General features: G+C 42.9%; 1 protein-coding gene across 6 annotated transcripts; it reads right to left on the reverse strand.

Annotated features, from left to right (window-relative positions):
- Window positions 1–12767, reverse strand: LOC138243139 (uncharacterized). 6 transcript variants are annotated; one of them, XM_069198649.1, is made up of 10 exons: window positions 12639–12767; window positions 9934–9963; window positions 9336–9365; window positions 9118–9171; window positions 8535–8645; window positions 8237–8299; window positions 7641–7703; window positions 6604–6666; window positions 1200–1262; window positions 1–701 (listed from the first exon to the last, which is right to left on the reverse strand). In XM_069198649.1, the coding sequence occupies exons 1-10, from the start codon at window positions 12736–12738 to the stop codon at window positions 649–651; spliced, it is 630 nt and encodes a 209-aa protein (XP_069054750.1). In that variant the 5' UTR covers window positions 12739–12767; the 3' UTR covers window positions 1–648. The 6 variants fall into 6 exon arrangements, with proteins under 6 accessions (XP_069054750.1, XP_069054753.1, XP_069054749.1 ...); XM_069198652.1 differs by having other exon boundaries at window positions 1–619; window positions 7641–7712; XM_069198648.1 differs by having other exon boundaries at window positions 7641–7712.
- Between the last annotated feature and the right edge of the window lie 2258 nt (window positions 12768–15025).

The raw sequence follows: 15025 nt of genomic DNA on the forward strand, positions 1-15025 counted from the left end.
TTGAGCTCATCATCCTTTTAATTAAAATATATTTTGTCATCTATGCTAACTGTAGCTAAGATCAAACTATCAAGGTTACAAATAAATAATTATAAATTAAATATATGCATTATATTGCTAACGCTGATGCAAGAGGCAAGTCATAGGAACTGAACACAGAATGGATAGGAGTCACAGTGAATGAGAGAGGAATGAACTAAATTATTTAAAAGGATTAAAACACTGAAAAACAGGAGACACAATAAGAGATAGAAGATCACAGGAAATACCTCAGTAACAAACATACAAACACACAGGACAGGAGACACAGCGAGAGAGAGGAGATCACAGTGAATCCCTCAGTTTTAAGTAGACACAACCGGACAGGAGACAGAGTGAGAAAGAGTAAATGAAATACAGTGGGATTGATAGGAGATGGATTGTAAAGAGATTGGACACACAGAGATGGAAAGAAAGACGGTGTCGGTTGAACTCGCTGACTGAGTTATTTGACGTTGCTATTTCTTTGGCAGATTAATTACTTCCAAGCACACGAGGTCCAGAATTTCGCTGGCGTGGAAGAATTGTTCCAGGTTGGTCTCCTCCCATTCCTGCAGGTCAGTGCCCCTTCAGTCAGACTCTGTGTTCAGGGAGACACACAGAGAAGTCTCACACTGTGAAAAATGCTCCAGAGCATTTGTCCACCTTTTGGAATTCTTCTCCTATAGTGAACAGTGAAATAAAACCAAGAATGGGAGACTTCTTTACACAAAGGGTGGGGTGTGTATAGAACAAGCTGCCCAGCTATGTTGTTGAAGCTGATACCCTGGCTTCTCTCCAGACACAGCTGGGTGAGCTCCTCCAGTCAGGACAGGAGGCTCTACTGTACACAGAGAGGGGAACAAAGCTGATACCCTGGCTTCTCTCCAGACACAGCTGAATTAAATCATGGGATCAATTAATCACTAACTACCAGACAGTGTTGAAAAAACTAAAAACCTTCTCTTGTTTTTAACCTTTCTTCAGTTTTTAGAAAACCTGTATGCAGAAAAAAAATATTTCATTTTTTACTACTTCAACGGTCAGATCTCTGGGTATTTAAATCTGACTAGAATGTGTATTGTACAAAATCTCTTTTTCACTATCAGTGTTGTTTTTAGTGTCATTTTCATTACTTCTGCAGGTTTTATACTGTGGTTAACAGTTAAAAAAGTCCTCACTTTGTGCTGCTCTCGGTTTGTTGATGGTGGCGTACTCAACATCACTGTTTGGTTGTGTGATGTCTGTAAAGAACAGGATACAGGTCAACACTTACGTTAACTTATACTATACAGGTCATCACTTATACAGATGCAGCCATTCAAAGTGCGCGGTACAGACACATACCGGAGGTAATTGGCTACGGCGTCGTGCATCGTGACGCGTGATGACGCAAAATACCGCGGTACGTGATTGGTTGACCGACAGGGGCACTCGTGGTCTGTTGGTCTGTCGTAGAAAGACTTACTGTAAACGTCTTTACTGTGCCCGTTGTAGATATTGAATTTTACCACTGAAGGGAAATCTTAGTAGCTGAGCATAAAAAGAATAGGAGCATACTGTAACGCGTGTGAAAGCCATAAACGATATTAATTTTGGAACATAAACATACAGTATATAGCTGGTCTTGGTACTTTAAAGAAAAAAATACACACCAGTATTCCATTTCTCCATAAACATTGTAAGCTTCGAAGTCTTTAACGTGATACCAGACTCAACAAGCATACTTTTAGAATTTGATTAAAAGGGAATATAATATGGAATCGCGTATCTCAAGAATTTAATAACGGTATGATTATATCCATGTACTGCGACAGGGCTCTGTAGGGCTGTTTCGGCTGTCTGTTCATGCGAGCTGTCTTGTAGCCTACTGGTCTAGGTGGGTGACTACCAACTGGCAGGTTGTGTGTTCAAATCCAGCTGGTGCTGGACTTTTCATTTTTGTTTATTTATTTTTTAATCGCGTAACATAAACATATTACCGTATGCAAACTGTACTGTATACAGTATGTATATGTATATTTAATGTCTTAACTGTGCCCGTTTAATTGAATTTAAAAAAATTATTTAACACGAACATTAAGCTGTTTACATCTTCCGCCTGAGAACAGTCACCCGTTGCTACCCAACGCAGAATGGTGATTGGCTGACACCATCTGACACCCCTCTGATTGGAGAAAAAAGATGTGCTGGTTTGCTATACATACTGTACCAGGAAGAGGATTTCTTTCTATTCAAAACGTGTATTTTAAAAGTTTAAGAAGTAAAAACCTTACAGCGTACACAGATTTCTAAACTGATCAGGATCGTTATCTTTGTCTTATGCATAATAATGTTCACCGCTCTGTCCAGCAAATTAATAATAAACTTTATTTTATATAGCGTTTTAAACGAATAAGTAATTAGATTGCTCATAAACCTAATCACTTGCTTTTTCTTTTTATTTAGGCTCAGATTTCAACTATAGATCGTATTATTAATAACCATAAGAACAACCAACCAACAAAAACAACCATATAAACATAATACCAACCAAAAACATAGATAACAACCACAATACAAAATCAAATATATCAAACCATTTTACTCTCGCAAAGTCCTCCAATTATCATAATCCCGCCCCTTATGCAAAACCAAACCTTCCTCCCATCCCAGTTTATCATGTTTATCATAAACAAAATCCACCTCAATTTTCAACATAAAGCATTACACAAAATCAATACCTCAACACTCCATACTCAACAACGATAATTCACAAACAGCCAGAACATGTAACTACACATTCCCAAACAAACCTAATTTCCATAGCCCCGCCCCTTATGCAAAACCAACATCCCTCCCCTGTTCTCTCTCTCCCCTGGCGGTTGTAATTGTTTTTATTTTCAAATAAATTTTAGCAAAGTCATGTATTTTAAAAATCTTAAGATTTTTATATTTATGTCTTTATTTAGTGGTTTCATTAGTGACAAAGGCTAAACTTTCTTGGAAAAATGTCTTTTATGTAAACCATGTTTGCTATTAATTAATTCAGGGCTAAAATATGTTCATTGTCTTCTAATGAAAGAAGGGTTCCTTTCGCCGTAGTCGGGAGCCTAGCCTTTAACTAGTAAGTACTGTACTTACTGGGTTTTTGAGGGGGGGGAGGTGTCTTTCGCTGGAAATCTCGCCTCCTACTTTGAAAATACCCGTGAAACCGGTTCAATTCGTCACAGCCAGCACTCCTGCAGAGAGGGGGGTTGTACTTGCAGTGTATACAGTACACGCGTTCTGCTCTTCGTTAATGTCTAAGCCGGAACATATCATTATATCTCATTTTGTATTTCTTAAAAAAAAATTGTTTTCCCAGCCAAACAGTATTGTTTTTAACCTGTAAAGCGCTTTGAGGAGCCACCTTTAAAGGCGCCATATACAATAAAGTTCATTATTATTACTATTGTAAATTTGCTGGACAGAGAGGTGAACATTATTACACAGAAGACAAAGATAGCGATTTACGTTGCATTGTGTATCGTGCTGCTTTAATACAGTTTTAAATAATTGAAAGTCTAAACAGTATCAGCTTTATTTATGGGTTTTAAATAAAGGTGATTTAAACGCGATTTAAATCAATATAAATGTTTATATTGTAACGCATAGGTGACTATTCATTGTTATTAAAATGACTTAAATTCGATCATGTTGTGATATTTAGAAATATACATTTGTTTGGTGCGAGTGAAGTTTTATTTAATCTCTGAGCCATACTGATTCTTCTGGAAGCCAGTTTCCGCCAGGGAGTAAAAAAAAAACACACTATGGTATTCTCTCCAATGCAGTGCAGTTAAAAACATACCTCTGATGCTGCTCCTAAATGAATATCGTTTATGACCATCAGAAGCTTTAAGCTTTATTTTGAATTATATTTAACCCTATTTTTTCTTTAGTTTTGTATTTAACTTATTATAATAATAGTCAGACTTAATGTATATTTGAACAATGAAAATATATTTTTACAAGATTTTACATTAAGCACTTAAAATGAATATGGTTAATAATAGTAAACTGTAACATGCTGTAACAAGATCGGTTAAACTGTGAAGAAAATGCTTTCAGAGAAAATGTTTCAGGTGTGAAGAACATAGATCTCCAATGCAATTTCAACCAAACCTGTTCCCACACACCCTGCCCCCACTACCATTAGAATATACACAAACATTTTAGCGTTTCATTCTGAGCAGAAGACCCTCACACCTGAAGAGTGCTGGCTGTGACGAATTAAACCGGTTTTACAGGTTTCAATCACAGACCATGTGACATGGGACTCAGTAAACTAACAGCACCACTGGATTTGATAATACCGAACCAAAATCCGCAATATGGAAACAGAACCTGTGTGATTGTTGATAGATGATGTACTCGTAACATTTTTTCAAGACGAACTACAACATTTAAAAAATGACTTGTATGTACTTGATATCTCTAATCAATCCACGGGTCCCAGCACAAAACGAAAGTAAAACGCATACCGTTTCGCGCTTCTTATTAGTTGCTCAAAAGTAATTTGACCGTATGAAATGCATAATATAAACCTAGAAACATATACGTGAGCAGTACTTAAGCACTGTAGTATCGGTGTTAAGACATACCTCTCAAATACTGTAAATCAAGTTAAAAATATCTCAAGACCGATTCTGGTCGTAATGAAACCATGTTTCGTGTATGTTTTCTTTTTCATCTTGAAATAATTCATTTCTAAATACCTTTTTCACTGTTAACATCTTGGAGCAACTCTGCGACAAAATATACACTCTGACAGTTCATCCTGCTACCAACATTAAATAAAACAAATCTTAAGATTTCTATATTTATGTCTTTATTTAGTGGTTTCATTAGTGACAAAGGCTAAACTTTCTTGGAAAAATGTATTGTATGTGTTGCAGAAAAAACTGACTTGCTTTAACAAAATATGTTTACAAATCCTTTCACCTGGCATTTTCGTAGTTAGAAATTATGGAACGCTCTGTTAAAAGCAAGGGAGTTTTTATGTCCGTTGCAGTTCTTTTGCAACATGAATATAATTATATCGTTATTAATTTCTTGAGATACGCGATTCCATATTATATTCCCTTTTAATCAAATTCTAAAAGTATGCTTGTTGACTCCGGTATCACGTTAGTTAAAGACTTCAAAGCTTACAATGTTTAGGGAGAAATGGAATACTGGTGTGTATTTTTTTCTTTAAAGTACCGAGACCAGCCATATACTGTATGTTTATGTTAAGATTTCCTTTCAGTGGTAAAATTAGATATGAATATTCAATACTTAAACGGGCACAGTTAAGACATTAAATATACATATACATATTGTATACAGTACAGTTTGCATACGGTAATATGTTTATGTTACGCGATTAAAAAATAAATAAATAAAACTGGAAGGTCCAGCACCAGCTGGATTCAAACACACAACCTGCCAGTTGATAGTCATACACCTAGACCAGTAGGCTACAAGACAGCTCACGTGAGCAGGCAGGCGAAACAGCCCTACATAGCCCTGCCGCAGTACACGGATATAATCATACCGTTATTAAATTCTTGAGATACGCGATTCCATATTATATTCCCTTTTAATCAAATTCTAAACGTATGCTTGTTGACTCCGGTTTCACGTTAGTTAAAGACTTCGAAGCTTACAATGTTTAGGGAGAAATGGAATACCGGTGTGTATTTTTCCTTGTGATATTTTAAGCTCTAGTTGAATGATAGGTGTCGCATTTTAAATCATTTTCGTAGTTAGAAATTATGAAACGCCCTGTTAAAAGCAAGGAAGTTTTTATGCCCGTTGAAGTAAAACAAAATGCCTGACAAAGTATGGCTTGGACAGATTCCAAGTGCTTGTACAAATGTGGTAAAGAAATTATACTTTGAGTATACAGCTTGTCCAAAGTCATCCATTATTAATACTATTAGTAATATGTTCAGTAAAGGCTTTGATGCATAAATATTTCTGATAAAGGTAGGTTGTGTACTTTTGTCCAACTGAGCAATCTTGCTTTCATAAAATATACCAACATTTTAATGACTGATGATTAACATGCTGTAATACACAGTTCACAATTAAAGGCTCAAATGCTGTACATGAGAGGTTAAGCTCCCCCTGGCGGTTTTACAAGGCAACGCCGGATAGTTAGTCACGTGACACACGTGAACCGCGTGATACCCCGGTGGGCGTGTCGCGGTATGCCGCGAAATACCTCACCCATTTTGAATGGCTGCATCTGTACTAACACTTAAACAACACTTACATTAACTGTACAGAACGACAGGACTCACTGTTCACACTTGTATTGACACTGTACATGACAACAGAACTCACTGTTCACACTCGTATCGACGCTGTACACGACAACAGGACTCACTGTTCACACTCGTATTGACAACGTACTGAACAACAGGACTCACTTTTCACACTCGTATTGACGCTGTACACAACAACAGGACTCACTCTTATTACACTTGTTCACACTTATTAAAACTGGACAGAGCAACAAGAAGTTATGTTTTAAAATTTCTGCTAGTTTTATAGGTATAAGTAAAAGGTCCTCACTTTGTGCAGCTTGGGATTTGTTGACTGTGGAGTATTCAACAGCAGTATCTGTCTGTATTAATTCTGCAAAGAATAAAACACATGTTCTCACCCATTAACACTGTGCAGAACAACAGTGATCTCGGTGTGTTAACACTGTACAGAACAGGACTCACTGTTCACAGTCATATTGACACTGTACAGAACAATAGGACTCACTTTTCACACTCGTATTGACGCTGTACACAACAACAGGACAGATGTGATCTATCCACCCTCCCAGATGTGATGTCGGGCCTTTGCAGAACCTACCTCACGTCACCAGTTCCACCCCTCCAGCATTACTGTTCCCCACTTCTCCAGCTGGGCAGACTGGAGCCACAACAGGAGGTTACAACAGCAGCGTCTGCATCGGGGGCCTCGAACCCACGACCCGAACTGCACGCGGTCACAGCACGCCACCGAGGCCTACCAGCAGGCAGCTGCTCCTTGGGTTCGGAAGGCACTGGACTAGGAACGGGTCCAAGCCACCAGGGGGAGCTTACTGCGCTCTCTCGGGTCAACTGAGAGCTCCCTGCTGTGAAGTCACAGGAGGAACTGGTGCAGTCTGACCAAGAGACACTGGGAAATCTCCTGAGGGGCCCCTCCAGGGGCCTTCTGTCATAATCTCAAACACAATCTCAGTGGAGCCCCGCCTCAACCTGTCTGACTGTCCGAACCTGTGGCTCCTCCTCCTGCTGAGCAGGATCACTGCTGTGACAGCTCATCATCACTGGAGTAAAACTGACCCGTCTCTGGATGGTCTTATCCCAGCTCCCCTTCCCTCTCTCGATGTCTCCTGTGTCTGTAGGTGTTCCACAGGGAAACCAGTTCGACATTAAGTGCTCATCCTCTCACTACACTGTTTCCTGGTTGGTACCACCAAGGGAACACAGTGTTTCAATGGTTGGAAGGAAAAGGCACAATTTTTTAAAAAACCCGCAGAGCCACTTTATACTTCTGATGACGATAGAAGGGACATATTTACAAGTACTGTTATAAAAGGTCTCGGATCTCACCGTTACCGGCTGGGAGTGGAGTTTGCGCCAGGCAGTAATCGGAATCCGTTTTCTCCAGGCGTTCTGAAAAAACTCAAAACACATGATGAGAGACCGCAGTTTTAAAATTAGTTGAATGCAGATCGTGGACCGCTGGTTTTCTAACTGAACCAAACTTGCTCACGCTGGATCCCTTAAAACCCACAAACCCACAAACTCAGGACAGTCAGGACAGTGAAGGAGTCCTCATGGAGGAGATCAGATACAGTGAGAGAAGAGCCTAAGTCAGACAGAGACAGGATCAGAGACACAGTGGAGAATCAGGACAGTGAAGGAGTCCTCATGGAGGAGATCAGATACACTGAGAGAAGATCCACAGACAGAGAGAGGATCAGAGACACAGCGGAGAGTCAGGACAGTGAAGGAGTCCTCATGGAGGAGATCAGATACACAGAGAGAAGAGCCACAGTCAGACAGAGACAGGATCAGAGACACAGGGGAGAATCAGGACAGTGAAGGAGTCCTCGTGGAGGAGATCAGATACACAGAGAAGATCCATAGACAGAGACAGGATCAGACACACAGTGGAGAGTTAGGACAGTGATCCCTGTACTCACGGCTTGCTCTAGCTCCTGTGTCCTTGATGACTTCATAGAAAGGCTCTGGCTTTGTCTGACTGTCTGCAGAGAGAGGAGAACGGACAGGGTGGGTATCTGTAAAGGTGTGGCTGGGGGTCCCATAGAACCAGGATTGGGGACCCCTGAATGATGTCATCAGTTAGCACTGGAGATTCAGAGTTCAGCTGGAATGAAGACTTAGAGATGTGGGTGTGTGGGGGGGGACCCCTGCACCCCTGTTCTAGATGATTGATCTCCAGAGCATGGGCGGGGGAATGGAGAGATGAGTGGATCCTACCTCTGGGTCTCCTTCTCTTTCTGTGACACAGGATCCCCAGCACGAGCACACAGCACATCAGTAGGACTCCTAGTGAAGACCAGATCGCAGCCCAGTTCATTTGCCTCTCCTCTGTAGACACACCAGAGAGCGTGCTGAGATAATTCAGACACGTGCAGAGGAGTGTACACTGGAGGCTGTTTCATGATGCACTAGCAGTGTTCACAGGGTGAACACTCCTGGTGTTCACAGTGCACTCCCAGTATTCCCACTGCACTCCTAGTTTTCACAGGGTGCCCAGATCACTCCTGGTGTTCACAGAGTACCCAGAGCACTCCTCGTGTTCACGGGGTGCCCAGAGCACTCCTCGTGTTCACATTGCACACCCAGTGTTCAGAGGATACCCAGTGTTCCCAGTGCAAACCAGGGTACACAGGATACCCAGTGTTTCCAGAGCACACCCAGTGTTCACAGGATACCCAGTGTTTCCAGTGCACACCCAATATTCAGAGGTTACCCAGTGTTCCCAGTGCACACCCAATATTCAGAGGATATCCAGTGTTCCCAGTGCACACCCTTGAAGTGGTATTCCAGCTATACTCACTGGGACTTGGAGGAGCAGAAGACTCTGTAGCAGTGGTGCTGCATGTTGTTGAGTCTGGGAATGAATAAAAGAGGTTGGTTCGGCACAAGCTCCAGACACCAGTGGAATTGACATTGTCATCCTTTCTGTACCCTTTAACCAATGTGCAAACAACGTATCTTTTATTCCTCATTTATATAAAGGCTAGGGACCATTAATAAAATTATATACTTTCTCACCTGGACATCCATTGCAACATGCATAACAGTCTGAAAAAGAAACAGAGTTTGATGAGGCACTGCAAACCCATCCTGGCTAACTCAGCCCCTGCTCACCCTTTAACCAGCATGCAGTCATGTTGAGTGAGTCCTGTTGTTCAGTACAGTGTCAATACGAGTGTGAACAGTGAGTCCTGTTGTTCAGTACTGTGTCAATATGAGTGTGAACAGTGAGTCCTGTTGTTCAGTACAGTGTCAATACGAGTGTGAACAGTGAGTCCTGTTGTTCAGTACTGTGTCAATATGAGTGTGAACAGTGTCAATACGAGTGAGAACAGTGAGTCCTGTTGTTCAGTACAGTGTCAGTACGAGTGTGAACAGCGAGTCCTGTTGTTCAGTACAGTGTCAATACAAGTGTGAACAGCGAGTCCTGTCGTTCTGTACTGTGTCAGTACGAGTGTGAACAGCGAGTCCTGTTGTTCAGTACAGTGTCAGTTCGAGCGTGAACAGCGTGACCTGTTGTTCCGTACTGTGTCATTATGAGCATGCAGACAACATATATTTATATTTAATTTATATAGAGGCTGGAGACCCTTAATGTAGTTATATACTTTCTCACCTGAACAATCAGTGCTGCTTTTATTAAAGTCTGAAAAAGAAACAGAGTTTGATGAGACACTGCAAAACCAGCATGGCTACCTCAGCCCCTGCTCACTCTTTAACCAGTGTGTAGCAAAATGGAAATGAGCGAAAGAAGGGAAAGAGAAGAAGCAGGGGAATGGAAAGATGGATCATTACTGTCCGCTGTGTCCCTGATCCAGTTGGTCCAGGGGTCTGTGTCTCTGGTCCAGTTAATACAAGGGTCTGTGACTCTGGTCCAGTTAGTCCAGGGGTCTGTGTCCCTGATCCAGTCAGTCCAGGGTTCTGTGTCCCTGGTCTAGTCAGTCCAGGGGTCTGTGTCTCTGGTCCAGTTAATACAGGGGTCTGTGACTCTGGTCCAGTTAGCCCAGGGGTCTGTGTCCCTGATTCAGTTAGTCCAGGGCTCTGTGTCCCTGGTCCAGTCAGTCCAGGGGACTGTGACTCTGGATCAGTTAGTCCAGGGGTCTGTGTCCCTGATTCAGTTAGTCCAGGGCTCTGTGTCCCTGGTCCAGTCTGTCCAGGGGACTGTGACTCTGGTCCAGTCAGTCCAGGGGTCTGTGTCCCTGGTTCAGTTAATACAGGGGTCAGCTGGAACCTATTTTAGGTTTTCAGATGTTCTTTTTTATTTGTGAATGTACCTGTATATTTTTGCAATACATATTTTTTCCTACTGTTTAGAGGGATATATACCCTCACACACACACCCCCACAGTTCTGACTGCATATTTAGTGCAGCAGCTTCCTGTTGGGTTTCTGTGGCTTTTTAAAAAGCCGTTTGTCGATTTCCTCTTGGAGTTACAAGAGCCAGATAGATACGATCAACAAGAGCAGAGAAAATAGAAACGGTAAAAAAAGGCTTCCTTGCAATCTTGCAATTGCTGGCAATGTTTTTTGTATGTTCGTGTAAGGAAGAGGTGAATTTTGAGTGTCAGACAAATTAGAAAACGCTCGTGTGGAGAGGAGTGAGGAACAAGCTGCCCAGTCCATGTTGTTGAAGCCGATACCCTGGCTTTTCTGAAGACACAGCTGGATGAGATCCTCCAGTGAGGACAGGAGGCTCTTCTGCACACAAAGGGTGGTGGGAGTGTGGAACAAGCTGCCCAGCCATGCTGTTGAATCAAATACCCTGGCTTCTCTCAGCCCAATTGGCCATGAGCTGTCACACAGGCCAGATGGGCCAACTGACACTTCTTTAAACAAAGGGGCGGTGTGGTGGCTCTGTGGCTAAGGATCTGTGCCTGTGGCTGGAAGGTTGCCACAGAATCCGACAGCTGGCAGAGGAATCCTACTCTGTTGGGCCCTCGAGCACAGCCCTTAATCCCAAGTGCTCCAGGGGCACTGTATAAATGGCTGACCCTGTGCTCTGACCCCCAGCTTCTCTCCCCGTCTGTGTGCCTGTGTGTCTCATGGAGAGCAAGCTGGGGTCTGCAAAAAGACAATTTCCTAATGCAAGAAACTTTATATGGCCAATAAAGTGATCTTATCTTATGATCTTATCTAAGGGGTGTGGTGCTCCACACTATAACCAGAAAGGCTTATTTTTTCCATCGGTGTTTATCGGAGGACAAAAACAATTAATACAAATGATGTATTTGCAGAAGTAATTAACCAGTTAACATGGGAAGTAGTTTGTTGTAGATGTGTCTTTGAGTTAACACTGCTAATTCCAAACAAGATAGCGGGTTGCATCTGCTCTACCAGAGTGATTGCTCTTACTGCGTCATATTAACCTGAAGAAAAGCTCCATTTCTCTACTAACGTCGATGCTTTTGATGCTTTTCTTCCAATTGCTGCTGCTTCTACTCCTCATAATCCTTTTCAGTTTTTGAGAACAAGATATTTAGCTTTGAAGCTGGAATTACAGAATATGTTTAGATATAAAACACGTGCAATACAGTATGTAGATATTTTGTCTGTGGTGCAGCTCCTACAGTAAATTATCTGGTTCCTATCCTCTGTATCTATGTGTATGCTGTACGTACATACACAGTGGAAAGTGACAGTACTGGGACAGGGAGATGAAATGAAATGCACTGGTGTTTAAGAGACCAGTAAAGTCATATAGAGATCAGCAGAAAGAAAAAACCCACTGTTTCGGCTGCTGAGCTCTCTGAAAGGTGTGATGCACAGTATGTATAAATTATAGACCTATTTACACATCGTATGTGTACAGGTTTAAACTTGTAAACAAGTACAGGTTTATTCCACGCTGAAAAGAGAAGAAAAACAACATTTCATCATATAAACTTCTTTTTTTCTTCTCTTTTCAGCGTGGAATAAACCTGTACTTGTTCATATACATAGATCTCAGCACACATATGATATGTACGTACATGTATAACCTTTACTTGTTGCTTTGCAGCCTATGCATGCTGACGCAGCTCCCTACGTGATCTGTGTACAGTACATGTACATATCGTATGTCTGTGGAGAACTATGGATATGAACATTTACACTACAGTAATACTTTCATTTCTACGATTTTTGTCCTGCCTCCCAGCAGCTTTGTTTTACACACAGAAATGTAACAAAACAGAACACCCAAATATCTCCAAACATCTGCTGGATGTGTTTGTCGAAATGCACGTACTGTATGTGTGTAGAATGCTCTGGGACTTGGTAGTGTGCTGGGGGCCAGGTTATGGAAGGTGATGGAAAAAGGATGGGAAGACGGAGCTCGCTCACCTGTGGAGTCGCCGGAGCATCCGGTGACTTCCCCCACGCGGTTCAGAGGGAGCAGCAGCAGGAGGAGCAGGGAGATGAAGAGGCAGGCTCGGAGTCCCATGGCGTCTCTGCAGAGCCCAGCTGTATCACACTCACACAGGCGCGGGTGTGAGCGGCACAGCTATTTGAACCCCCGCTGCTATGCTGGAGGGATGGGGCGGGGGGTGACATGTCGCTTGGTTTCCTGCGAGTAGTTTCAGAAACTTGTGTCTCCTCCCAGCAAAAATGAGTGAAAAAAATAACTGAAAATCAAGATTTGGAGACATTTAATTGCTCTGTATTTACACTTTAAGCAGGAACTGACCCATGAATAACCGGCTTACAAACCCCAGGTCGAGTCCAGTTGAGCCTCACTGTAATCAGTCCAGAGAAAAGCAACCAGATACGAACCAGGGTTGAAGACAGATGACAGGCTAAAGGAACTGAGTCTCTTTAGTCTAAAGGGAGTGTCCCACAATGACAGGCTGCAGGAACTGAGTCTTTTTAGTCTGAAGGGAGTTTCCCACACTGACAGCCTGGAGGGACTGAGTCTCTTAAGTCTAAAGGGAGAGTCCCACACTGACAGGCTGCAGGAACTGAGTCTCTTTAGTCTGAAGGGAGTGTCCCACATTGACAGGATGCAGGAACTGAGTCTCTTTTGTCCGAAGGCAGTGTCCCACTCTGACAGACTGAAGAAACTGAGTCTCTTTAGTCCGAAGGGAGTGTCCCACACTGACAGGCTCCAGGAACTCAGTCTCTTCAGTCTGAAGGAAGTGTCCCACATTGACAGGCTGCAGGAACTGTCTCTTTAGTCTGAAGGGAGTGTCCCTCCCTGACAGACTGAAGGAACTGAGTCTCTTCAGTCTGAAGGGAGTGTCCCACATTGACAGACTGAAGGAACTGAGTCTCATTAGTCTGAAGGTAGTGTCCCACACTGACAGGCTGCAGGAACTGAGTCTCTTTATTCTGAAGGGAATGTCCCACACTGACAGCCTGGAGGAACACAGTCTCTTCAGTCTGAAGGGAGAGTCCCACACTGACAGGCTGCAGGAACTGAGTCTCTTTGGTCTGAAGGGAATGTCCCACACTGACAGCCTGGAGGGACTGAGTCTCTTAAGTCTGAAGGGAGAGTCCCACACTGACAGGCTGCAGGAACTGAGTCTTTTTAGTCTGAAGGGAGTATCCCACATTGACAGGCTGCATGAACTGAGTCTCTTCAGTCTGAAGGGAGTGTCCCACCCTGACAGACTGAAGGTACTGAGTCTCTTTAGTCTGAAGCTAGTGACCCACACTGACAGCCTGGAGGAACTGAGTCTCTTTGGTCTGAAGGGAATGTCCCACACTGACAGCCTGAAGGAACACAGTCTCCAGTCTGAAGGGAGAGTCCCACACTGACAGGCTGCAGGAACTGAGTCTCTTTAGTCTGAAGGAGACTAAAGACAGGCTGCAATGCCCCACACTGACAGCCTGGAGGAACTGAGTCTCTTCAGTCTGAAGGGAGTGTTCCACAGTGACAGGCTGCAGGAACTGAGTCTCTTTAGTCTGAAGGGAATGTCCCACCCTGACAGACTGGAGGAACTCAGTCTCTTAAGTCTGAAGGGAGAGTCCCACACTGACAGGCTGCAGGAACTGAGTCTCTTAACCCCCTAGGCTCAACCTAGAGTGATACCAGCTCAAGCACTCTTCAGGATCTTTGATCAGCTTCTAGAACTTTGTCTTTCCAAAATCAAATCGTCTCGCGGGGGAGCCAGAGCCTCTCCTGCATTCAACGGGCACAGGGCGGGGTACACCCTGGAGAGGACACCAGTCCATCACAGGACACACACTGGACAGGACACCAGTCCATTACAGAAGACACACAGGACACACACAGGACACCAGACTCCCAGTACTGACACCTGCGCCCCCCTTCTGAGGTAAGCATCTTGTAGAAAGAAAGGGAACTGAAATTAAGGCACATGAAGATATAAGTAAATGAGATGTGACTGTTAGATGTGTTCAGGCACATCTGGGTGTCTCCAAGCTTTTTTACGCACTGTAACACAACACCTCCAAGCGCCCCCTAAGATGCTCAGACGTTCTGACAAGTCATTAACCCATGAAAACCCGGAAAAAAATGAGGCAGCGAGTTCTTATTTTCAAACTTTAGTTCAACATCAAATCAAGTCAAGTCAAGTCAAGTCAAGTTCAAGTTTATTGTCATTACACTCATATAAATGGTACATGGTATAACAAAAGGCTATTTAGCTAGCTCTGGGACATAAGAAAACAACAACAACAATACAGTTGTGTAGCAAAAAAAAGGCAGAGACAACAGGCAGTGTGCAAAAAACAACAGACGATGTGCAAAAAACCAACAACAGGCAATG

Source organism: Lepisosteus oculatus, chromosome 14 (assembly GCF_040954835.1).
Source record: "Lepisosteus oculatus isolate fLepOcu1 chromosome 14, fLepOcu1.hap2, whole genome shotgun sequence".
In the NCBI taxonomy this organism is placed as follows: domain Eukaryota; kingdom Metazoa; phylum Chordata; class Actinopteri; order Semionotiformes; family Lepisosteidae; genus Lepisosteus; species Lepisosteus oculatus.